Source organism: Malurus melanocephalus, unplaced genomic scaffold, assembly GCF_030028575.1.
Source record: "Malurus melanocephalus ecotype Western Australia unplaced genomic scaffold, MMel_1.1 scaffold_566, whole genome shotgun sequence".
Classification (NCBI taxonomy): domain Eukaryota; kingdom Metazoa; phylum Chordata; class Aves; order Passeriformes; family Maluridae; genus Malurus; species Malurus melanocephalus.
Genome location: NW_026623798.1, coordinates 148,456 through 174,824, shown reverse-complemented (window position 1 = coordinate 174,824; position 26,369 = coordinate 148,456). Strand labels below are relative to the sequence as shown.

The 26,369-nt window shown below is 42.4% G+C and overlaps 2 protein-coding genes across 8 annotated transcripts in view; one reads left to right on the top strand and one right to left on the bottom strand.

Moving 5' to 3' along the window:
• Window positions 1–2,250: 2,250 nt before the first annotated feature.
• Window positions 2,251–18,584, bottom strand: NEU2 (neuraminidase 2). Of its 5 annotated transcripts, XM_057382378.1 has the most exons (4): window positions 10,494–10,677; window positions 8,845–8,913; window positions 5,108–5,312; window positions 2,251–3,382 (listed from the first exon to the last, which is right to left on the bottom strand). In XM_057382378.1, exons 3-4 carry the CDS (start codon window positions 5,306–5,308, stop codon window positions 2,444–2,446), a joined length of 1,140 nt encoding a protein of 379 aa, XP_057238361.1. In that variant the 5' UTR covers window positions 5,309–5,312; window positions 8,845–8,913; window positions 10,494–10,677; the 3' UTR covers window positions 2,251–2,443. The 5 variants fall into 5 exon arrangements, with proteins under 5 accessions (XP_057238361.1, XP_057238364.1, XP_057238365.1 ...); XM_057382381.1 differs by lacking the exons at window positions 8,845–8,913; window positions 10,494–10,677 and adding an exon at window positions 18,514–18,584; XM_057382382.1 differs by lacking the exons at window positions 8,845–8,913; window positions 10,494–10,677 and adding an exon at window positions 10,812–10,836.
• Window positions 15,552–26,369, top strand: part of NGEF (neuronal guanine nucleotide exchange factor) — a 48,687-nt gene continuing 37,869 nt past the window's right edge. For 2 of the 3 annotated variants that reach the window (XM_057382373.1, XM_057382372.1), the window contains exon 1: window positions 15,552–15,848. The gene's annotated coding sequence lies outside the window, so the exon portion shown is untranslated. The remainder of the gene's footprint in view (window positions 15,849–26,369) is intronic. The other variant, XM_057382374.1, reaches the window with a different exon arrangement.

Genomic DNA, 26,369 nt, shown 5'->3' with positions numbered 1-26,369 from the left:
GTCCAGACACATGCAACTCCTTGACTTAGAGACAGAAACAAGGGGAAGGGATCAAATTACAAGTGATGATTGTGGCARTTGAATGTGCAGGCTGGTTTCTGTGAGTATTTCTTGGTCCTAAAAGTAAGCACAGTACAGCTCCAGCTGCTCAAAAKGTGAATCCCAATTCCCTAAGATAAACAGCTCTGTGATCCCTAATGGCTTGTTAGCTTGGAATAATACGTTATCTCTAAGACACTCCGATAGACAATTTATCTAAACTGGTTTTGCTACAGATGTCCAGGTAGTATTGTACGAGCTGGGTGTAAGTTCACCAGCCTCTCCAGAACCAGTAAATAAACATTGTTTGTGTCATGATTCAAGACATACAGTCTTTGCCCAACTCCCCCACTTACATGCAGCCTTTGCACTGCATCAGCATGGGAACTACCAGGCTTGGCCAGATAAAAACTTCTTAAATATGCATTTCCATGTCATGAAACTAAAGTATTCCAAAGTACATGGTGAGGAGGTTAAGTCTATAGGGTAGCAGTTAGCTTTGCTAAAGTCTAGATATACCATGCCCTCATTAGTATCAGTGACAGGCTGTTGGCCACAGGTGTATTTAGACTCTGGTAATATCCACAAAGTCCTGGCTACCTGAGCCACTCTGCTACTCCAGCCCAGCATGTTACTGATCTGCTGCTTGGGAAAGACTTGGCAAGTTACAGGTGTATCTGTGAAGGGCACAAGACCCCTTCATTCCCTTGGTATCTGTAGCATCCAGRTGCCCTGAAACAAATCTCAGTAGTGTAGAAAGTCAGGGCCCTTTCTCCCACTGCCCAGGAAAGCTGTCAGCAGTAAAAGGCAAGGGTAGGAGCACTGTAAAAGCAGAGACTTGCAGACATGATCTGTGTCAGTGAAAAGGATCCTACAGGATCCGAAGGTGATGTGTTCTGAACGAGCTCTGGAAAGCAGGTGTTTTTCTTCACCAAGTGAGCAATCGTATTTTCCTTACAGCCATTGAACATGTGCAAACATGCAGGATACAGCACACAGGAAACAAGCACAGACTGGTTCATGAGCAGAATCTTGTCCAGAGGTGTGGGTAACACTTTCCTAGCTCCATCTACTCTGATGTTCCCCTGGCAGCCATTCGTTTCTGGTCAGTCCTTTGTCAAGTCATTATATAATGCCTCCTTTCAAATTATGCTGTATAGTTGCAGAATAGTGTCTCACTCAACAAAGTAGAGCCGTTTCTTTCAGAATGTTGCTGAAAAATTGTGCTGGAAAACCTTCCAACCTGAGTGTTCTCATGCTACTCCGKTCTTGGTCAGGTCACCCTCTGACACTGGAGCTTTCTCACTGGAAGTGGGGCGATGTTATTTGTGTGACATAGTGTCTCATATGCCAATAATACCCTGTAATAAAAAGATATGGGATTGCCAACAATAAGAGTAGTTGCTACACGGATCATAGGCTGGCACTTGTGTTATAAAGACCAGCAAGCACTTCCCCTGCCGAGTGTAAATTATGAGCTCCCTCTGCAGACCTGTCCTGATCCTGCAGTTCCCATACAGGAAAAATGCTATTTCTGTCACTTGCACTGTCCCCAGACAYGGAAGGTCCCTGGTGTCCTCAACGACTCCCACTGTCACTGCCCAGGGAGAGGGAGCAGCCAGAGCACACAAGGCTGTGGTTTTCTTACACATAAGAAACTGCAGCTTCTCAGTGCAGTGTAAGCAAAAGGGTGAGTAAGCAAAGACACAGGATGGGAAGTAAGGAGAAGATTCAGTTAGACAGAAGCCGCTGAAATGCCTGGGAACRCAGCAAGGCACCCCCAAATGCACTACAGAAATGGGTAAGGAATATCCCAAGAGCAAGGCATCACACGGCCTTGCTGAAATAAATARTCAGAAAGCCCTGGAAATTAGAGATGCCCACATACCTACAGTGGCTTCAAGAAGCAGTGCTCCTTACCAGAGCCAAAGCGGTTTCCTGAAGATGATGGCATGTATAGGGTAGTAAGTGCCTTCTCTAGAACTTTCYCCAGAACTTACTAAATACCACAGAGCATAACCCTGCTGCCATCTGTTCCTTTGCTGCCCCTGCACTTCAGCACACATCTCTGATCAAGTCAGTCAGAGACCTTAAGGTGAGAAGTCTTGTACAAAAGTCGCACCTGTTTTGGGCATGTGATGCATAAAAAGGCAGCTGGAGGGAAAGGCAAAAAGGCAGAACAGGCAATAGAAAACAAGACCAAATACGTTAAGTTGTTATATGTTTAATAGACTTAGTAATCTACGGACACAACAAGGCAACACCAAACTATGTGTGCAATARTATAAAAAACCTTTTGCTGAGGGATGAGAAATAACAGAAAAAAGCATCAGCAAGGGTGGTTTTCAGAGTGATGCTGATGGAAAGGTTTGAGGCTGAGTGCTCTGAGGGAAAGKCTTAAGACTCAGAGCTCTGAGGGAAAGGCTTGCTTCAAGGTGAACATGACAAAAATCATCTCTTCACATTGCCGGTGGGTCCCATATTCAAAGAGGCAGGAGAACAAAGGTGAGTCATCAGGCCCTGTACCCATGTATTGCAGATCTGAATAAGCACACAGACCCTTAAAGAGTATGCTGGGTTTTGTCCAGTGTGCTGGATTTAAAGGACTTTTGTTGAGGTAGATTCCTAAATCTTTTCGACCCCTTGGGTCTGTGGGATGAGCATAGAGTAACCAACTRTCTTGACATCTGGCATTTGGGGGAGGCGGAAAGGCAATAACACTTCCATGACATCCAGAGGGAGGTTCTACTAGCACTTCAACCTGCTGGCCTCCCTCGAAGTCCAGCCCATGGTTGTAGCTGACTGCCTGGATCCTGGCTCCCCTGGTGCTCCTTGCATTGCAGTAAAGGACCTTTCTGCCACATGTGTGCACCTCCGCTACCTGGCACTCCACTGCGCTCTCCTCCCCCACGAAGTTCCCCATCTCCCACGTTGTCCCGTGGTCAGAGCTGATGAAGCAGAAGGCATGAGGGGTGGGATGCTTCTTGGGGTCCAAGATTCGATAGGCGTAGGCAGGAATCACCAGGCTCCGGGCCTCGTTGTGCAATTGTAATCCATGACCTGGCCCCACTGCAAACGTGGCCCAGTTCTTGTACTCRTTCCCAATGGTCCCATTGGTGATATCCTGGGCAGTGCTCCAGGTGTGTCCTTGGTCCATGCTAGTGACATAGCAGAGACGTACCAGGTTGATCTTTGTCYTCAGCTGATGCTGCTCAGAGATCTTTCCTGGGACAGCTATGAAGAACAAGGTGATTTTCCCTGAGACCTCATCGTATACTGGGCAGGGGTTCATAGATCGGTGATCTTCCAGCTGCGCGCTGACAAGGGTCTCCATCCTGTTCCACTGCCAGGGCCCGTGTGAAGGGAGACAAGAATGGAACACAGTTACAAAGARACCCACATTATAGTGAAAGGGTGCTTGTATAAAAGCTACAGAAGACCGTGAGAAGAGCAGAAACAGAATAACACATAGAAGAAGAAATGGGAAGAAAATAATCTGGCATYGCCAAATGCACATGAAAGTTATTTAGATGGCACAAAGCACATACACTTCACCAAGCAGGTGGGTTATGTCCTTCTCAAATACTACTCCCTGAGGGACTGAGAGCTCCATACCTTGATGTAGCTGGTGGCTGATGACACTATTTAAAAAGCTACAGCGCTGAATTTTCAGAAATCCTCACAAATACGTGTGTGGCACACAGATATGTCCAGTGGTCAAAGTGTGCYAGTATAGGCACTCTGCTGTGCCAATGTTTTTAGCAGATCACAGAGATTCCAGACCCCTTTTCAAACATCCTGAATGTTGAGAAATTCCTTTCCATTCAGACTCYGGTTCCTCCACTTTGATCAGTATGTGAATGGGCATCCCAGCCTACACTGAGGCACTTTGTTAGGGCTGATTGCATGGTCTGGTGTGGGGATTTGGACTCTGAGCTGTCTGACTCAGAAAAATTGGTCACAGAGCCAGTATAACTACCCAGAATGTCCTGTTTTCTTTAAATGAATAGCACATCACACAATCACATTTCTAACACTAATATTGCAATTAGAAAACTATGACTACAGAGTATTATTGGCTTGGTAAGAGAAGCAGCACTTTCCAGTAAGATTATATTAATTAGCTTTTCTGCCCTGATTTGCTGATTGCCCTTTTTATTCATGTCTTATCTTTTTCTATCCAACAAATATTAACATTTATTGAATATTTAATATTTCTATTTTAAGAAACCCTGGCACATGAACATAGATTACTAACAAATTATGACCAACTGAGCCCTACTAACTGAATTACARGGAGTTACACAAGATGTTACCTGAATGGTATGATACTTCAGATGGGCTCAGAGGCTGCTTCTGCTAGGCAGACTCCAACCCTTAAGGGTTTATAATTTAAGACAACCAATGAAGATTTGGAATAGAAAAATAATTATTCTTTTCCTCCAAGACTTCCATGCCTTTGCATATGCAAAAAATTATAATAAATAGAGTTTCCACCACCCCCAGCCACCCAGCAGCATGATTGTTAATAATAAGTGGTAGGTTAATAAGGTAGCCAATTCACTGGCACCAACAAAACAGACACATTTTTTTTTTTCATGGGGAAACTAGTTATTCTTAATTGATTTTTAAATCAGAATTAGTCCTAAGATAAGGAGTTAAAAAAAAATAGTCACTGATCACTAATTTACTCCTCCTCATCCTTGCAGCATTTATTCCTCTTCCTTGAGGGATTTCTGCCTCTCCTCTGCATTATTGCTGCCACACTGAGACCTTAGTCYCAGCTCTGCATCTGCATCCCCAGCTCTGCAATGTGAGGTCAAATCCACCCCCAGAATTCGTGCTGARCCTAACTTCACTTTAGTCCCCCCAACAACTGCCCAGTGACAAGGTTGAATCCCAGCAGTTACAATGAGATGTGCATTACTTAYAGGCAGAATTTGTCTCCTGTAACTGGGGAGGAGAAGCTGCCTTGTCCCTACAGCAATCATGCAAAAACATTCAATTCATTTGGGGCAAGGGAGCAAAACAGAGGGCAGTGTCCCCCACTTCCTCCCCACACTGGTACCTGAACGTGGTGCATGGCTGGGTCATACACGCCTCTGCGCATGGCTATCAGCTTGGCATGTTCATCCACCAGGTCCTCTCGTTCCTCAGCAAAGGCCAGGATCATGCTGAACCGTGGCAGGTAGAGCAGGGCTGGAATTCGATAGTTCCAGGTACCGTTCYGGAATAACACTTCCTGCTCCAAGACAGGGAACGAGGCCATTTTGCTAGAGGGAAGAAGACAAAGCACACTGCATTTTGACCTTGCAAAATGTGGGGGAAGATTCCATTGCTCAGTGGCACCTATCCTGGATGGAAACATCATTTCTGCTACTTTCAGCTTTGTCTTTTTCTTCTGCTTTTCCAGAGAAAGCCTATGAGTAGCATAGTAGCTGTAACTCAGGCCAAACTTACCCCAGGAACAGCCTGGGGTTGGTCTGACTTGAGTGTCACAAGGTAAGTACGCCAAATACAGTTATTAARAAAGCTCTGCTTTGTTTGGTCTTTTTAATTAAACGCTCAGGCTTGGATTTTTGTGGGTKTACTCTGTAATTCAGAAGACTGTTGATAATAAGATATTGTAGGACTTCTCCTCAGAAGACCATTAATGGCTCTGTTGAGGTTACCCAAAACCCAGCACAGAACCCCTGCTTTGCCACATATGACCTTAAAATCCCATTAAAATGACWCACTGAGCCAATCCCTGGCCCCAGCTGTGCCCCAGTTTGAGCATGGGAAGCACTGAGCATGAATAAGGAAAGAAAAGAGCATCCCTCCTTCCATAAGATTGAAAAACAGTCTAAATGGTGTCACATAGCTTTGGGTGGGCTCTTTTGACTAGGCAGAAACCTTGTCCTCTTCAAAGTGATTTAAAAGTATTGTTATGCGGGAAATAMAACATGAGGGAGAATTTAGGAATGCTGCCTCCCTGTGCTATGCCCCCTGCTTAGCTTCTCTTCCTCTCCTCAGACCTACTTGGCCCTCTGTGCTCTTGCACCAAGCTTCTTCAGCGAGCCAACTCACCCCAGTAAAAAAAAACAGTAGCTTGAGGGAATTATGCCTGAGCAGATAGGGAAAAATATGAGAAAGATTAGAAAAAAAAAAAAAAGAAAAAGATAAAAGGAAAAAAAATTCTCTGACATGATGCACCAGAAACTGAAGACTTGTATATCCCCTGCTCAGCAGAGAAGGTGGGGGAAAAAAAAAGAAAAATAAATATTAAAAAAAAATCAAGCCTTAGATCTCTGACGCATTGAGTGGGTAGCATGGCAGGAAGAAGATGACAATACACTATGAGTAATAAATTCAAATGCCTCCTACCTCTCTGAGGCAAGRCTTGCTATACTCTTTGTTGAGGATTCTCCTATTTACCTAGATGTTGGAAAGCACTATAGTGGCTACCAGTCATGGATCAGCTCCTGATGTTCTTGAAGGCTGCCTTAATAATTCAGGACCAGATATGGGGGCAGCCTCAGAGTGCATGTACCTACCTGGAGAATAGTTTGCACTYTTCTGTCCTTAAGAAGAAAGATTGCATTAACCAGCCGAGCTAACACAGACTTGGTCAATAATTATTTTTTTTTTTTACAATGTTTATTTCTGAGTTAGGACAACACAGATAAACTGAGTTTGTCCTYCAGACAAGTCTGAAGCACAAGGCTAGCTAGCTCACAGGACCATACATTCCACTCTATCCATAGGTAGGCAGTGAGTGTTCAAACATTCCTTGCTTTCACCTTCCAGATGCTATAAATAGCAGCGAGATTTTTTGAACTCACAGCCCTGCACAGAAGGCTTTGAACTGCACTGCTTTAGCTAAAGACAGCTGTACAGACCATACCAAGCCACAGCTCCACTGCCACTCTGATCCAAAGCCACTAGGGAAAGAAGTCTATCTCCCTGGAGCAGCTGCTCCCTCCTCACAGTTGCAGAAGACACGACCGTGTGAGCAAAAGCAGCAGCACCACTGCTGTACAGAATGTTACCAGAACTGGATCACAGCTACCCATGCAGTAACATGAAGGAAATTGGAAAAACTTCCTAGAGCAAATAATTGTGCTGTTCACTACTTACCAGCATAGATCTGGCTATTTATACAGCCCACATGGCTCCTGAAACAGAAACTCACCAGTGTGCTTCCAGGCTATTTAAAGGGAGATTATTTAAAGGGAGATTACTCAGCCTGTCTAGTGCAGCACAAATTCCCTAGTGTTCCTGCTCATGATGCTGTTCTGATCTCGTAGTCCTGCTTCAGAGCAGGGCAACAGGGATGGAAAATAAAGGAAAAAGAATATAGGAGAGGAAGAAAGGGAGAGAGATCTGGGCAGACCCATGAAGCCCTTGATGGAAAACCAAGGTACTGGTGCCATGCGAGGCTGCGCTGCAGCCTGCTGCACTCAAGTGGCTCCCGTGTGAGCCTGTCACCTGCACACAGATCTGCCCACACTCTCAGCCCCTCTGTGACACCCTCACTGTGAGTGTCACAACATCTTCCACTTACTGCCAAATGGTGACTGAGGAAATAGCTAAACTGGGAATACCTGGAGGCTCCTGGACACAGCACCCCCAACTATAATCAAGGAAAATCCTAGAATCAAGTGACAAGGGACGAAACAGAGATATGTGTGAAGGTGTGTGTGTGTGTGTGTGTGTGTGTGTGTGTGTGTACACTTGTGCATACACTCCCTTCACACAGTATGGATCTTATGGCTATATGGTTATATATAAATGCTGTACATCCATCTGCAGAGAAACTTTTCCATCCTTTTCAAAACAAACCCAAAGTCAGTATTCAGCTTCTTCTACCTTCTCCCTTGTGGATTCTCAAGCACAGATTGAGTCATAACAGTTTGAGTTTCACACAGAATCAGAAATACAGGATCTTTAAAYAAGCTTAAAGTTCATAATACATATATATATTACAACAAAGCAAAATAGTGCTGCTTTAGTTACTTGTCTAGCCAACTGAAAGGAACTGACTTTTCTTTCGACCCCTACCTGTATTCAAAGGCACACCCACTTACTAGACCCTCTTGAATAAAAGAGAAATAAAATTGGCAAATCATATACAGGAAAGATACACAAGGAGTGTTCCAATGCTCACGCTCCAGGACTGCAGGAATTCAAATCAGCTTGCCAGTCCCTCCAAAGCTAAATTGCCAGGGGATGGATACATCCACGATGCTACTCTGCTCCTAAACCCTACTGAGATAGGCCTGCACGGAAGAAAACAGTGTTGCAGCTGGCATAACCCAAGGACGTGGGCAAGGCAAAGTTTGTAGATCTCAGCAATGTCGTTTATACCAAGAGCTATAACTGGGGAAAAAAACAAAAAACAAAACAACAACAACAAAAAAACAACCAAAAAAACCCCCAGAAAACCCCCAGAAAAAAAGGCTTCTGGGAACACAAAAGCCTGAAACACAAGCAGGGGACTGGAGAGCTGTACACACAGAGATAAAAATTGCTCAGACCTATATGAATTCAATGATTTGATRGAGAAGAGTTGGCTGTACTTTTGTGAACTAAAGGAATAAGGAAGCAGAACTGAATTGATAAGGTAATTTTTTTCCTAGGAGAAAAGAATGTAGTCGGTCACCTCTTTCTGGATGACAGAGGTGCTAGTGAGGAGAAGGGAAAATTATTATGTAGCCATTAGGTCAATATCCCCTAATGCATTTTGGCATTTACTGGAGCCTTCTATTTATTTTCTAGGTTTATCATTGCCAAGTGCCTTGTTCAGGGGAGGCTGATGTTTACCTGCAATTCCTCTCCAAGGCACAAGAGAAGCTGCTGCACTGAGATCCAGTATCTCACCTCTGGGCAGGACTGCACAGACAARGAAAGATGAGCACAGTGGAAACATTAAGAGAAGGGGAAGTTTAACTGGAGGAAACCATTACTCATCGTTTGCAAGTTACACAGCTGTAATGATTTCCAAAGCAGAGACTGTTTCCAGCACACCAGAARAGTMAAAAGAAATAGCAGTTGTTAGCMAGGGAATCTATGGCAGATCTAATGSCTGGAAGAAGCCCAARCAGCAGTAAGGAAAAGGTGCTGGTAGACACCAGGGCCAAGTACTTGTTCTTTCCATTTCTGTCCTTCAGGGCAGCTCACATGGACTTGAAGCAGGATGAGCCMCTGCATGTTTATTTGCTTTAATCCTCTCCAAGAAAAGTGAGTAAAAAGGATAGCATTTCCACTGGCTTCAGGTTCTGTAAATGCCTGTTCTGAACATGTTCCGAAACAGCTGAAACGACATGTCTTTCAAACAAACCAGCAGAAATGAGGAAATATGCTGAACTCGATCCCTTGGTCCCCATCAGAGAGCGAGCTCTACACTWTGTGCAGCAGGCAGCTTGTTCTTGAATTGTTTCAGATAGGTCCCAAAAGAACTATCCAACACATTCAGGGAGAGTCTTGGGGTGTGGGAGGCAGGGCTGGGGKGGKGGGGKGRSRACACAAACRAAAACCCCAGAGAGAGTAAAGTGCAAAGCCCAACTAAAATCCTGTTTTTCCAGGCAAGCACAAGAATCCAGGATCGGTTGTTCTCTCTCCAGCATCAGACCTGGACTTACAGTGTTTTCCAAATACATAAAGTCAGCCAAGCATTATGCCAAAACACATTCCTTGTTTTACTTAAAGGAAATAAGACATTTCCATTGRGATATTACATAGAGGGGTCTCAGGAGTAGTCACATTCCAATTGTATAGGACTAGGAAACAGAAGACTGAGTTTGCTTCTAGAACACTTGCTACAGTCTACTCCTCCATGGAAGTTTTTCGCCCTCATAAACAGCACAACTGCACTACATCTCAAGTCTGCTTATTCCCTTAGACCAGAATCTACACTAAATCTAGGCTATGGAATTTTTTAACAAGCTAGGCAATGCATATTTATTTAGTCCAATAAATCACCCTCAATGTAAAGTCAGAAAGATGTTATCAGTGAGAATAGTAAACCTTAAAAAAACTAAACCAGTCAGAATTTAAAACTGAAAAAGACACAAAACTGGAATTGCTTCAATCCGGYAGCCAATTGAACTAAACACAGACAATTTCTCTTGTGGTAAAAACTTCATACCACATTTACAAGGGGGTTTCAGACTCCTCAGTACATGCTTTCCTAAACAATCAGTCAAGGTCTGCTTTCAAACTGTTGTGGCTCAGCTTTAAAGCTCCTGTGCCTTAAAGTGGAGGTTTTCTAAGCAGGAGAGAGGAATTACATGAAGCAGCAGTATACACAAATGGCATTCCTACTTGAACCTCCAAAATGTTGTGTTTACCTTTTCAGTTGCTAGCAATGTCCACAGTTAGGAAAAGTAAAAAAAAAAAAAAAAAAAAAAAAAAAAAAAAAAAAAAAAAAAAAAAAAANNAAACAAAAAATAAAAAAAAAGAAAAATAAATACCTTGTTTACTCTGTGTCTTCTGGAAATCACACCAAAAAGAAAAAAAAACCCAGAACCAAAAAGCACTCCTATTGGATTAGATAAAAGGGAGGCTCACCACACTCTTAACAACAAGTCTCCAACTTGCAAAAGTATTTATGTTGGCAGCAATGTCAGCTGTCTTGGATCCCCAAGAAAAACTAGTACATGGCATGTAAACACAAGCAGACATTTAAATAGCAAACCTGTTTTGCATATAAGGGGTGGTTCCATGTGAGCCAGGCAAACAATAGGGAAAGACTTTTACATTATGACAGTAATTAAGCAGTGCATTTCTACCTGCATATGTTGACAGCACTGTGGCACAGCTGGTGTTTCTGTACAGTTCAGCACGCTGTCTTATTTCTTGGACCTCTACTCCTCTGGTGTTGAGGAGGGCAAAGTTCCTCTGGTTGCAGCACGCAGACTCCCAGCGMTTTCTCTCAGAGTACTCCTGTGCTCTGGGAAAGTTTGCCAACAGAATCCACAAAATTGTAATAACCAACAGGTGATAGTGTTGTGATAATCTGGCATTCTACTGGCTCCACACACCTCAAATACTCAGCATGTTCTTTGTGGATAAGAAATGGCTTAACACAAGTGTGGCCAGGCAGGGATGCAGGAATGACACACTGACGCATTCAGGTTCAGGTCCCAGAGCCTCTGTGGAGGTGTTCTGAGGCCAGACTATCCCAGCAGCAGCAGRCAAAGAGCTACCGAGGAGAGTGGAGCCAGGGAACGGAGGGGAGAGTGTAAGTCTAAGGTCACACCTGAGGCAGAAGGGGATGGCAGCACCCCTTCTCCAGCAGTGCCCTGGCTGGCTGAGAGACTGCACCTGCTGCAAGTACCCAAGCAAATGATTCACGACTGTATTGTGCTCCTGGTGTCAGAAATTACCTTTCCTAYCCCCTTCCTTGCTACATCCCTTGCTTTCCCCTGTTCTCTACTGTGTTTCTGTTGCTGCCATTGACATTCTTGTCTTTGAAGTGATTTGAAGAAGTGAGACTAACAATCCTGCTAACAGATCTTGCTAGTAATGGAAAAAGAGGAAGAAAAGTCTCCTCATTTGGTGGCAGCTGTGGTTGATCTGTGCAAGCAGGTGTGGATTTTCAACAAATCAGCTGACCAACCAAATTAATGTAATACTTCTATATTATTCTGTTACTCTTGAGCAACCCTGTATCCTTTCTTGCACTAGCAGGAATGCTCATTTACCTTGGCAAGCCATCAGAGGATATCAGATTGGCAGAAAACTAATTCAGAAAAAAAATTCAGCAGTTTCTGCTAGGTCATTGTCTCGGACTGTGACAGCAAGAGTCCATCAAGCAGCAGAATCTGCAGCAGGAGCACGAAGCTGTTGACAGTAGAAGCAGACTCAACGCCCAGACTGGCACTTAGCCACTGGACTGAATTTTTAAATGTATTGCATTGTAAAACCACACCCCATGTTTACAAACCTTGCTTAAGTCAGCAGGTACTGCCTTAACTAGGACATGCAAGAGAAGCCCACGGGCATTTGTATCTCAGTGCTTCACCCGGAATCAAACAACAGTCAGTGTGAGAAAAGTCCCTCCAGAGACAATGTCATTGATATCCACCAGATACTAACTTTCAACAGTGACTCCTGGAGAAAATCCAAAGTAAAGCAGAAGCAATTAATGGAGGAAGAGAGACACTGAAGAGGCTGCTAAGGCGCGTCTGTGAGAAAGCCAGACATGAATGATTGCTTTATGGATTTCTTCATCTTTTTTTCCTCTCCCTGGCTAACAGCGGTGTTATTCAGGTGATTTTCTGAGTCACACACTTGGCTTCTGCAGCCAGACAACCTAAAAATTCTCTTTCGTTTAATAGAAATCATCTTTCCCAGCTGCAGCTTAAAAGTGGTTGTCCATCTTTTCTGAGTGGAAGTCCCAAAGGTGGCTTGGTGTGGTGGCAATGATTTCATGGGCTATGGTGGCAGCATATGGCAGAGTGGCTCTGCCTCTGGCCACCTTTCTTACCATCTCTTCCTCTCCAAGAGAGATTCCACACATTCCCCTGAAGCCAGTTAGGGTGGCCTGCCTTTGACCCACTCCTGAGGATCAGTATCAGATATGGCTGTGCCAAAGCTAACAGTCTATATTGGCTAAAGCTGCCAAAGTGAAGAGTGTGCTGCTGAGTCCAGCTGTGAGGTTAAACTGAGTGAATCCCAGTGCCTGAGCAGGGGAGCCCCACAATCAACACATGGGCACCCTGAACTGCTTCCCTGCCATCACCAATGGTATTACCAGCATCCAGGCTCCAGCACTGCCCTTCAGCCTCCAGTCCATAGTATAGACTGCTATTTGCAAAACCCCTCCTTTCTGATAAAAGGGAAAGTGCTGTTTCGAAACAAAATGTTGTGTTCTGCAACTATTTTACAAAACTGTTCCTTATGATATATCAAAAATGGATGTCCCCCTACAGACATGAACAGGCTGATCTTCCTTCTTTCCTTTCAGTGTAAATCAAAATCAGTGCCACCACTGAAGTTTAAAACAGGTTTAGTTCTGAGAAGGATCAAGATTTTTACTTCTATTGTTCCACGCTTACTTCATTGCACTTATTGTTGTAATGAAAACACTTTTTAAAAGGTTAAAAAATGCAAATGGGATGTGTGGGTGCATTAATAAGAGGATATAAAAATAATGCAGAAGATAATATAATGACAGAATCCTGAACAATGGAGCATTTTAATTTGGAGGACCATGTTCTGTTTTGGGTGCTACCTCCTAGGAAAGATTCAGCAATAGCTGCAAATGGAGGCTGAGGAAAAGAATTCAGAAACTAATGCTCGTGAGCATATGTGAAAAGAAACTAGCAGAAAAACAGGAGATGGTACATTTAGTGAGTGACACTCAGTCCGTTAAAAATTGTCAATGTATATTTCCCTTGCAAAATGCTCAACCTGAATCCATTGATTCCTAGCATCATTAAAGAGGCAAGGCTGGCTCAGGTAATTCAGTGTTCTTGCTACACTGTACAGTGTAGCTGYTGTTGTTTGCAGCTGTACTTAAAATGAGGAGGTCTCTGGGGTCAGATCATGCGAGGCAGCAAATAAACAGTATTGCAAATATTAAGTTCAAACATGATGGGCTGCTTTGCAGGCATTGAAGAAAATAGTATTGTTGGTGTAGAAGATAAATCCTATAGACCTGAGCTTTGACTAAAAGTCTGTTCTCTCAGGGAGGAAAAAAAGACAAGCAAGAAAAGCCAAAGTAATAATAATTATGAATATAACAGGCAAATGCTAACAGCAGAGATCTTTGGGAAACAGGGTTCACTGGATGAGAAGACATCCCTCATTTTCTTTTAATGCCAATCCCAGTGAAGGAAAAGAGCCTCTGAGCATATTTGAGACTGGCACTTCACTATTCTTATCARCTGTGGGAGCAACATGCATGAGGAGCAGGTACTCTTTGGGTTTGTACTRTTTTACACTCTGCTGTGAAACTCCAGTTACATTACTTTTGATTTCCATCAGGAGGAGTAAGGACAGAATCCTGCTGCCAGTGTCTCTCTGACAGTAAATAAAAGCCTTTCACAACTCATTTGCTCACCTTGTGGAAAAGAAATGGAAAAAATAAAAAAATATTCCTTTAACCCAAAGGGCGACAGCATCATACCACAGCAGACCTGTAAGCATTCTGGCACTCCATGGTGAGTCGTGAATTTGTCACAGGGAGGCTTCCTCACCCTGTGAGAGACAACACCCAATAAACAGCCTGGCTATTATACACATTACACCACTTCCATTTACTTAGCCATTTGGAACATAAAAGAAAAATAGATTTTATTTTTGCTAACAAGATGAATGGCATAATCTATGGGAAGCAAAGGAAGAGAGGTAGTGAGATTTGAACACAAAAAGAGGATTGTAGAAGCAGGATTTATTTAGCCCTCAAAATAGCAACGCTGAGGAGGAGTCACTGCAGCAATTCAATGACTGGAAAATGCAGTAAAACCATAGTCCCTTGCTTCATGTACTCTGCAGTACTGGGACACTCAGATAAGCAAGTCTGAAGCACATGGCTAAGCTAGATTCACCTTGGGCAACTCTTGCAACAGAGAGGAGCCCAAATTCCACTGCATCCCTCATTCCCGAGTTCAGCCAGCTCTCAGACCAGAAGTGCACAGGCCTAATGGTGATCTTGATTAATCATTACAGGATTAATTGGTGACAGCCCTCTATGCCCAGGTCAGGTCCTCAGCTGGTATAAAGGGACATTGACACTGGTGACCATGAATCTATGATGTCTGAGTTCAGATTAACTCAATTTTAACTCAGTGAACATTTTCCATGAAGTAGGTTGGGCATTTCAAAAATAAYAGGGTAATGTCATGACCAATTAAAATATTTTGAGTTGAACAAGAGACTTGGCAAGTTCAGTGAACTTCAAAAAGAAAATAAAAACAAWGGAAAGACTAGCATCAAATTCAGCAGGCAGTGTGATGCTTTTTGTAAGAGTCAATCCAACTKCAGGCTTAAAAATACCAAGTGAGTTTTGAGAATGAAGGAAAAATTCTCTCCTAGGTATAGCACTGTGCAGGTGTCTACAGTAATTACACACTTCTTTGTTTTCCTTTGAAACACTGGGCCTGAGTTGCCCCCAGAAGAGGGACATTCAAATCATAGCAAGCAAGTAGCTGGTAATAAGAAATTATTTCAAGAGGAAATAGCTGGCATTTGAACTGACCCAAAAAACCTTAAAATAAACCCACACTAGTTTTGCCATATCCACTCCAGTGCCCAGGTATGTGAACACACATGAAATTAAGAAATGGCAATCTAAAAATAGTCATAAACATTTAGGTCTTTTCATCTCAAATGGCTGTAAATAATGCAAAACAAGAGCAGTTTCTCAGCCACYGGGCCTTAAAAGTTGAAGCAAATACTATTTACTGTTTCCACTTATTTGAGTTTGCAGATTTGGACCAAAGTTTCACCCAGTTGTTAAAGATTTATACGGGAGGTTTAACAATGCCTAGTCATTAAGCCTTGGCACAAGCAGTGCAAAGGACATTCAGGGCATATTTGCACTAACTTACCTGAGTAAAGAGAAAGCTGTTCCTTTAAATTGTGTTTGCTGTGACTCTGGAAACTGARCAAACAACATCTGAGGAAAGCTTTACTCTCAAGCAGAACTGACAGGAAGGTGCAAGGACGGAGGACAGTAAACTTCTGTGGGACATATCTGCCTCTGGATTCACAACTGAATTGCAAATCTCTTAACAACTTGGGGGAGTTCAATGCAGATTTTTTTGGACRTACTTCATCCCAATGGCAAATGAGAGACTGGCTCAGCCCCTGAGTGTCAGGTGAGTAAAATCCTGTCCTGGGGGTATGCTGGAAGAGGAACTGCCTGAGGAAAAATCTCAGGCCAGAAACAAAGGCACAAATCCAGTGCCCAAGAAGGAACTGACTTTGCTGTGCAAGCAAAGCCACACTGTAGGAGTCCTGTGCAAGCCAGAGAGCACAATTGTGATGCTGTTGAAATACTGGCAGACAGAGAGGAGAGATATGACTGGCACAACTTACCACAGGCATAAAACCTACCGCAGGGAGGAAGCCAGACTGCACAGAATAGCATTAATGTGACCAGCTGAACAGCAAACATTCCCCAAACCAACCTACTAAGCTGTGTGTCTTTTTCCAGGGGCAAGACATGTTGTGATTTTTCCTGGCAAACATTTATATGTGATCTTGCTTTTAAAAAAAAAAAAAAAAAAAAAAAAAAAGTATAAATAGAGACAGGAAATAAGGAAAACAACCTGTTTTCTGCTTAACTCCAGGCTGATCCTTCCCCTGAGCCAATTTTTCCTTTCACTCTCAGGAGACCAATTGCTGTGAATCCAGTGTAGCTGTGAACTCTGTCCAGCAATTCTGTATATTTTTAAATGCACAAAGTAAACAAGTACTCAGATTTCAWAAGAACAAGTCAGCTCTTGTAATCTTAAACTATCAACAGATTCAACCATTAGAGTGGAGCTGCCACTTTCAGATCTAGTTGAAAGTAGGAAATTGAATTAAAATTATGAAAACTATTTAGAAAATTTTGCTGAACATACAAAAAGTTCTGATATCCATTTTAAGAGATGGACAGGAATTTTATTCAGGGCTGATTTTCTACAGATTCAAATTTAACTCCAACCCACTTTAAGAATAGCTGTAATTATAGGAGTATGTGTGAAACACCACAGTAACTGTCAGACAGGAAGAACCCAGAGACTAAGGAACCCATTGCCACACGCGGCTATAATTTGGTGAGGACATTTGCAAGACAATGTAAAATGCTTCAACTATATAATTACCCTCATCTGTCCCTGAGTATGTGGCTGGTACATGGGGATTTCACCCAGATTTCCCTTTTGAAAGTAGGTTGTTCTGTGATTTCTATAGGCAATTTTAATTTTTTTCCCGCAATAGTTTTTGRAAGAAATATTTCATGTTTCCAAGTAGCACCCCAAGGAAACTGCCCCATCATATCTAGAATAAGGAAAACTGACAAGACTCAGTAAAGCCGAAAACAATCTGGAAGTCTCATTTCCTTCTTGCCTTCTCTTTCTTATGTGAAATCACCTTTGAAACAGATGTCTATGAAAAAACAGGTCAAGCAGGTTACTCAATCTGCAGAACTTGGACTTTGTTGTTCCAAAAGGGAGCAATTACTAAAACAAAAACCTTTTTAAGAGCAATTGAAGTCAGTTCAAATAAAACTTAAGAAGAACAGGATCACTGAGGAACTAGATATCTAGACAAAATGCTTGCTTTTCACTTGAGGACTGACATACAGAAAACATCAAATCAAAAATAACCAAACCCAAGAGAATATTCAAAGCAGTTTTTCCTTTATCTACAGTATTTTCCAGAGTTCTTTTGAACACAACAGGTTATGTCATGTCAGGCTCTTATACTTATATTGAGCTCTCACTCAAGTAACTGAGAAGAAAAAAWTATATGGAAGAAATAAGGAGTATTCACAAGCTGTATACTGGTCTCAGTCTAGAGATGAGGAACTAAGAAAAACTCACATGCTCAGTGGCATACTCAAGATTGCCCAGGGAACTGCAGTAGAGCTAAGAAATTATATTTACTCTCTCAGGACCTGATCTGATGCCACAGCCATGAGATTCACTACCCTCATCCCAGCCTTCCTCTGTCTGTGCTTAAAAACTGGGAATGAAGAGGAGGGTAACAACAAAAGGGAAAATGAGCTACAGAATTATGGTTGCAGATGCTATGGCACTAATTTGACCAAAGATGGAGACTCGCTGTGGACACACATGCAGCCAGAGCACTGCACCATCCGTTTTCTGCAGTGCCATGCTGGCTAGTACTGCAGCTGGCAAATTAGAGGCAAGTGGGGAAGGCTGGGGGATGATTGCCTAAGCCTTGGGCTAGTCCTCCAGTACTGGGAGAGAAGAGGCTGCTCTGCACTGGGAGCTGCAGTCCAGCAAGCTTCTCTTCCTGCCAGGGAAGACTCTTGGGTTTTATCTTGGATTTTAGCCTCCCTTAGGGTTAAAAAGGACCCTTCTGAAGGAAAAGGTTTCATCAGTGGATGCTGTTAGCTGATGGGTTTCTGGRSTTGTGTATCAAGTGCTTTTCCTGARTTACTAAAGACACATGCAGTCAGAGTAACAGGCTGTAAGAATAGAATCAGCCTTTGTCAGGTTTGAAATTAGCTGAAATTAGCTTGATGCAGTTGACAAGGACAGCCTGGCATAGCAGCACTGCAAACCTGCCTGGCTTTTCAAACCAGCAGTAACCAGCCTAACACGATCCTGATGTCTCAGTGCCTTCTGGCTTCCTTGCAGTTACGCATTTGCAGATTCACCAAACAGGCACTCCTTGGATCCTCCACCCAATAACCACAGAGGGAGGAAAAAGTGAGAGCTCTACTATTTCTTGATCAACAAAATTAGCCTTCTCTTTCTCTGGTTCTTTATGGAAGCTTTCAAATAAAAAAACCCTGTAACTTCTTACCTTTCTGCAGTTCAAACAACCACCCATGCTCATTTCTTCCATAATGAGTGTCTCATACACAACCAGCAAATCTAGAAATAGAAGTGGCCATCATTATATTTTTTCCCAAGAGAAACACAGTTCTTGTCTGTTCAAGGGACCCTTGGCCTCTCCTAATGAGTTTGTCTTGAAAAGCTTCAATCAAGACATCTGTTAATCCTCCATTTCCAAGCATCCTAGCATTACTAAACCTCTCTACTTCCAACAAGGCATTATGCCCTAAACATTATTTCTTGTAATAYGTTTTTGACTAAATCATTTCATCAGAGACCAAAGCTTCAATACCTAATCCTCTAGGTATTTTAAAGTAAGTTCTATGCCACATACACATTCTGTGGCTAGAAGGCTTCACACAGCCCAAACAGAACAAACAAAAAGGAACAAGRACTCACAACTCCCACATGCAACCCTGCAAAACAGAAGAGATCATCAGGCAGACTGCTGAGAACCTTCTTGTGTATGTACTTGCATAGTACATTGGTATCTCCTGCGTTGAGGCTACATCCTGTGATTTGCCCCTGAACCCTGAGCTGATAATTGTGTACTCCCCCCAGCCTAGGAGAAGCAGTAATTTGGTTTTTAATCATTCACTTACTTTCCAGAGATAAGCCTGGAAAACCTCATGAGTTTTCAACAACAGCTACTTAGCAACAACTTCACAAGTATCTTCTAAGCAGAAATAAGGAATGGGATTATATCAATGACAAGAACATTTCATAAACAGCAGGAAGAGGGAAAGGAAGTTTCCACTGGAGGCAGGAGYTCTTGTTAGTAGAGCGGTATCAGTGATGTCAGAAGGACAGGATGGGTTTAATACATTTTACTTCTCAGGACTCTCTCAAAATCTTCAAGCAAAGATTCATTTTCAGCATTGCTTGTGTAATAATTTAAGGAAAGGAATAGAAATAAGGTCAGATTATGTTTTATGAGTCTTCCAATGAAAAACGGAAGGGCTTGTAGATTTCCACTTGTGCTCTTCTCTATACATTAAAAATGAGGTTGACTACTACACAGCTGGAGAGCTGTGTGTGTTTATATATGCATATATATGTACATATACACATATGTAGAATAGCTCCAGAGGGGGAATTCTTTAACACCTTAGCTATAGCCCATGGCTATGTCTACTGCATGAGACCCTGGAGATGAAGCTTGGAATTCAATGTGATAGGGCTGGACCACTTGCTGAGATGCATGGATTAAGCATAGAAGACAATTAGTAGTGGCATAATAGAAAGCATACATTTTTAGATAATTGTTCTTGATTCACAAAGAATTGGTAAATAGTAAGAAAGATAAAACGTGATGCAGAAGAAAAATATGCAGCTTTTTTGTATTATTTATTAAGTATGTATTGATAGATATTAGTTAATTTACACAAAGTAGCAGTTATAAATCATCCATGTTTCATGCAGAGGGAGTTGTATGTATCCTCTTCTGTCATGTGTAGGCAACATTTATAGGACACATTTATTTGGTGTCCATGTTGACACATGGATGCATAGAACTTCCCACAATGCCAGACTTAATTCTGGAAACATTTTTAGATCTAGCAAGAACATTCGAGTCATTTTTAGCCACTCTAAATATATTGTTTTTTTCTCCATCCCCGTTCACTTGGTCTCAGGGTATCTAAAGCACATGGTTTGCAGGATTTATTGTATGGGTCCAATGTATTTATTTTTAGTCTCTAAAGTGTTTCTAAAACAGGTTCTCTGCAACATATGTGCAAGTCATAAAGGGGTTTTTGTCACAAGAGTGTAATGAACTATATAATTCTGTCTTGGTTTTACTTGCTATAAATAAGGTACCAGCACTAAATCAGGGCAATAGAACCATTATGTTATCTTCCTCACCTGAAAGACTGTCTCAGATTTGAAGTAGTTGTAATTTGATTCTGTTAAGGTCAGATACAGAATTCAATCTTATTTATGAAATAAGTACAAAATGTTTGATTTCTGGAAACATATGGGGTCAAACTATTTGATATTCTTTCAGCCAGCGTCCTCAGACTTATTGTCCAATTTTCTCTGGCTTCTGCTGTGAACCTCTTTGGTCCATGTCTCACTTTTTGGTCAGTCTGTTCTCATGCTCTACCTGTTTGTCTCCACCTCTGTTCCTTAATCAAATAACACCTTGGCCTTGCACCTAAATAGTTGAAATTCCTTTGTGAAATGTCATGTAGCTTGCTCTGGACAGCGACGTGTGCTTAACTGTCTTCTGCCACCACCTAATACGGTCAGGATTGTTAACATTTCCAAGGATGGTGATCCCAACCAGTAACAATGAAAATATAAATATTTTTGTAATCAGGCAGCTCAGGGACATGAGGACTTTAATGTAAGATGTTACCATGACCATGCATCCGTCTGCTGGAAGGCAGTCCCCTTAGAGCAGGAGTGGCTCAGCATGTGAGAGCACCTCACTCACACTGGCTCCAAGCCTGTACCTTCGCCTCCACCACTGATGAGGCTAAATTAATTCATAGCTACATCTGCTAAGAACTAAATCTGCTAGAGCCTAGGGCTGAGTCTGTGGGTGTTACTATTCCCCTGACTCAGACAGAAATATCTCCCAATGCAAATGCAGGCCTGAGCTTGTGTAGAGCCCCAGGGCCTCCGTCAGGGTCCTCTTGTATGTGGCACTCCTTAAGGGATYGGTACCCACACGAGCGCGAGCGGCCGCTGATGAGTAAGGCCTGCTGCTGGTTTGTGGACTATGCTGCATCCCAACAGAGCTGAGTTTGACTCATTATCATGCAGAGTGAAAGAGTTTAGAGATGACATTCCACTCCACTTAAATCCAAGGAAGATGGAAAAAAGTCACTGCCTAATACATGAGCAAGGATGTAATGGGGGACTGGTGGTGGGAGACAGGGRTTTGGTTTTGGTATGCACAAGGCTTTAAGAAAAGCATTTTAAAAGCAAACCAGTAAGATGCAGCTAAATTGTCATTTGTATGTACATTTAGACTGTATTTAAAGTAGAAATATTAAAGGAGCCATGTTATTTATTAAAGCTCGAAGTCAAAATATTGTCCTAAAAGAGCTCTATCTGTGTCATCAAATATACATGAACGGTGCATCCCTACATTCAGAATGCAAAACCTTCCAGATGAGTCACTAATAGGGCTTTTATACTTGAAACAAATTCAACACATAAAAAGGAAGAAAATAGTATAAGATCTTCTGCCTTTCTACAGCACAAACACACTACAACCAAGACAGTGATTTCAGCATTGAGCCTCAAAACTTTCTGTGGAGACAGACATAATTTAAAAAGGCATCCAGCCATGGATGCCTTTGAGCTGACGTCAAAACTAACACACCACTGGGTAACTCAGAGTAAGAGTTCATTGTCCTGTGTGCTGAGAGCACCCACCTGCATACTTTGAGTGGCCACTCAGATTGGCCGCATCAATACTGTTATCTTTATTCCTGGCGGTGGTTGGGACATATTATACAGTTAAACAAGGGCAATTCTTCTTCAGTGGCTGTATGTCCCTAGATAGGCCAACCATTTAGTCAAGTTGTATTCATATCTGTTGTTTCCTGCTTTGAAACATCCCTGAGATGCAAAGTTGGAGATTACAATCTGTCTCTAGCATTAATTAAGAAATCTTTATTATTCTCCCAGTCTGGGCAACAGCATTGTATAATATCAGCAAACTGAGAAGTTTTCATCTCAAAATCCTTGTGCTAACTTCCTTATTACAGTACTGAACTCTTTTCAGTAAGCCAATACTGAATGTCCCCACTTTAAAGAGGAATTAGGAATATAATGAAGGACTGGATTCACCAGGAAGCAGAGCCACTAGTCTCATCCTGCCTCACCTCTTCCATCACAGGGAAGGGTGAGAGCAAGGGAGCCAAGTCCCACACTAATGATTGCCTTGTGGCAGTAGAAGAGAGGGTGCAGAAAAAATCCTCCCAGAGACACAAGCTGTCAGACCACAGCCAGCACCAGGCACACCAAAATAGTACATTATCCAGGGCAGCAAATTACCAGGGATGCAAAGCATCCATGATCCAGCTGCCTGCTCTGCTGTGCTGGAGCTGTAGAAAACTAGCGCTGAGAGAGGGCTCAAAGTGTGCAGCAGCAGGCTTGGCTGGGAAGGAGATGGCTCTTTCCAGCAGTTCAGACATCRCTTACACCCCTGCTGTCACAGCCACAGCTGAGGTAGCCAGCCTGGCTTTCTGGGGCTGCCAGCCCCCAGCAGCTCCCTCTGCTACCAGTGCCCACCAGGGCTGCCACCACTGACAGACCACACAATCTGCCTCTGCCATGATTCGYTCAGCTGCGCCTGCCTCACACGTCGTGGGATGAGGGAGAGATGCTCTGCTGGTTCCAGAATGTACCTCCTGCTCCAGACTCCCACATCAAACTGCCCAGAATAAATCCATTTGAAATACCTGCAGGTCTGCACAGCTGCAATCTCAGCTTCTGCTACAAAAAAACATGCTTATCTTTAATTTGCTCAAGCTAATTAACGGAAGTTACACCTAAGACATCTTTGATACACCCAATATACTTCAAATCCCTCTAAGTCCACTCTCTTTATGCAATAGTCAGCCAGCCCATGCCAGCCCATGCTTTGAAAACATATCCAGTGCCACCCCTGCAGAGGCAGCAGCGGTCCCTGTTTCCTACACACATCCATGTGTCCAGCTCCATACTGCTCTAGGAATCTCAGTCACTTTTACAGCTTTTTTTAGCATCTTACCCAACACCCCTGAGTTCAGCTGTTCTTATACAAATTCATGACATTTGCTGGTAAATGTCACTTTTTTACATAGGCAAGTAAAATTTCTATACAGTCAAATTCCTGGAGGCTGGATTATGTGCGAGTCAAAATGCACATTTCTAGTGTTGCTGTATGTGCATAACTTGCTAGTTTCACTGTTGTCATCCTTCCCTTTTCCCTACAAAGTGCTACTTTGATCTCCAGGAGCTCCAGGAAATATGTTTGCCTGCAAAAACAATCAAGCGGGTGGTGATGCAAGCCATGTGAACCCAAGGTGGCATGGGAATATACTTGGGAGGGGTTACTTCTGATGAAAGACCTGGCAATCACCTCCTTGTGACTATCAGAGATGAATACCTTCTTCAAAAATTCACTACACCCAGACAGGAATAGTTAAGGTCCACACCTGCTTGAGTCATTGAATAGAGTCATTGAGTCTTGTCATTGAATAGTTTGACTGCTACCAGAAGAATGTAAGACTAAATTTGAACACATCCTTTAAACAGACTTTTAACAGTTAAACAGTTTTTTAATTTAAACAGTTTTTAAATGCACCTGAACAACTGGAAAAGACAGGATTATTTGATTGACACATCAGTAAATGGTTTCGCAAGAATTTCTGAGTGTATCGATTTTGAAACCAGAAGCATTAACTTCAGAAATACATTCTGTTCTTGAACATTGAAGACATTAAAAAACAGTATTTATTGTTTATAACCACCACTCTAAACAAGCGCCCYCTCTGTGTCTCCTAGAAAACATGGAAGTCTGTCTCTCATCCATTACTATGTTCAATTCTGGTCAAGGATCTTGTTCACTATAGACTGTTTGATATCCTGGAAGTAAGTTAATTTTTCAGGACAGACACCTTCACTCCTCTGATGACCCAAAGACCGAGTATCTAGAAAGATGACCACACAGGTTTGCCAGGTCCACTGAACCCATAGTTACATCTTTGGGCAACCCAGCTGAGTGTCACTTGGCCATGCAGAGGGCTCCTTCTCTTCCAAGTATCTTTGTTAAAAGCCCAACAACAACATCCATATTCTCTCATATTACCCCCATATAGGTGGGTGAAAGGGGTAAACAGTCTTCTCCATGCACACATATGCATCTTTTTGCCTAATGATCCCTTTGGGCATTTGCATGGTTTTGAAACTAGTCATGACTGGTGAGCATCTTCTGTGAAAACTTTAACCATTAAAAAAAAAAAAAAAAAACAAAACACCAGCAGCAATTCACAAAGCATTGTAAACTATGTCAGCATTGTAAATGTCATGAGACAGAGAGGCCCTAATCTGAGCCACATGGACAACTTTGATGTAGGGGAGGTTGTTACAGGTTCCTCTCCTCAAGTGTCAAGATATAAAACAATCTGTAGAAGAGAAATACATAAAAAATAGTAACTGTTAGAGCTTGGAGTTAAGCAGGATTACAATTGTGATATTAACTGTGGTTCAGTTAGAAGACATACTTTCATCACAATTGCAAGGATCAAGCCTTTGCGGGGTCTAGTCTCAGGACAGAAAGAAAGACACAGGAAAAGAAATAGCCTCTTCTTTTTTTCCAAGCTGTCTCCAGCAGCTGTTTTCATTCCATTTTTCTACACACCCACAGAAAAAGAAACAGGCTTAGTGAATCTCTGTACCTTGGAACAGTTTACAAACCAAACTTAACACCACCAGCAACAAGTGGGTCCTTCATACACTTCCATTAACACTGGAAACTGTCCCAGAGCAACCACCATACTTTCAAACAGTCCAAAAAGCAGAACTGAAGCCAGRATCCAAATTTAGGTCTGCATGCTGTGGTTCAGGCTATGAAAGAAGAAAGCAAACTTTCTCCTCTGAAGAGCCAGGAGCTCTACAGTGCATGATTTCAGAGAGTGGCACCCACCCTCCCCCCACACCCCCTTTATAAGGATAAATCATAGGGCCKTCAAAAATATTGGAAAGCAGAGGATTCACAGATGATTCCCAACTGTCCCTGATGTCCCAGGCTCAGCCAGAGCGATCCTGGGGGCAAGCATGGGAAGTGTTTGTGGAACACGTGTGTTCTTAGAGATTGCAGAAGACCCAGAAAAATAATTGAAACACTTTCTAAACTCTCGTGTCTTGGATATACTGTAATGTAACAAACCACTGATACATGTGACTCCTTAAAACAGCATCTAACGACTAATCCACAGTTTTATGCCCTTCTTTCAGCCAGCTGTCAATTTTATATTCACATTTCCTATACAGCATCTCTTTCTAGTACTCATGACAGCCCCATCAGCCACAAAATCATAKTATATACTCAGAAAGACTTTGACAGCTCTAAGAATTCAGCAAAGAAGCAGTGAATGTTTAAGTAATCCTCTCGCATTTAGCCAGTACTGCAAAGGCTGAAGGATCAACTGATGTTTTGTGGTTGCAGTGATATGCCTCGTAAAAATGCAGGGGAGTCCTGGCATAGTCCATGTACTGACACACAGAGCAAAGGATCCTTGTGCTAAAGTCCTTGTGTCACTGGAGGAGCTACACTGGCACTTGAGGGCAGCAAACCAAATCAAGCCCCTGCATCACATAATCTTGTCTCTTTTGCATTCATTTCTTGACAGCTATGGATTTTCCTTCACTTAGCTGCACAGCAGGAGTAAGTGCTGTTGACAAGTATTAGAAGGGACCCAGACCTTTAAAAGGCATTAATTCTTCTATTACATGGAGAAATACACAAATGATAGACAGATTTACAGAGCTTTCTCTTCTGCTTTTACTTTCTGTTCCATAATATTTTCATCATCTTCTAAAAGGTCACAGCCACTACCTGTTATACACTCTAAACCAAGCAGTAATCTACTGCTCAAAAATGACAAAAGGGAGTGAGTGTCAACTGAGAAAATAAAACATTTTTTCTAGTAATATCTGACATATGCCATGGAATTACAATCATGAGCGTGTCAAAGCAATGTTCAGGACATTAGAATAAAGCTTGTGAGATGATGATCTCAGAATGATCTCTGATAAAGCATCCCGTACCATGCCCATTACCCTAAACAGATGGTGGACTGTGGCTCCTGAACTAACCAGAAC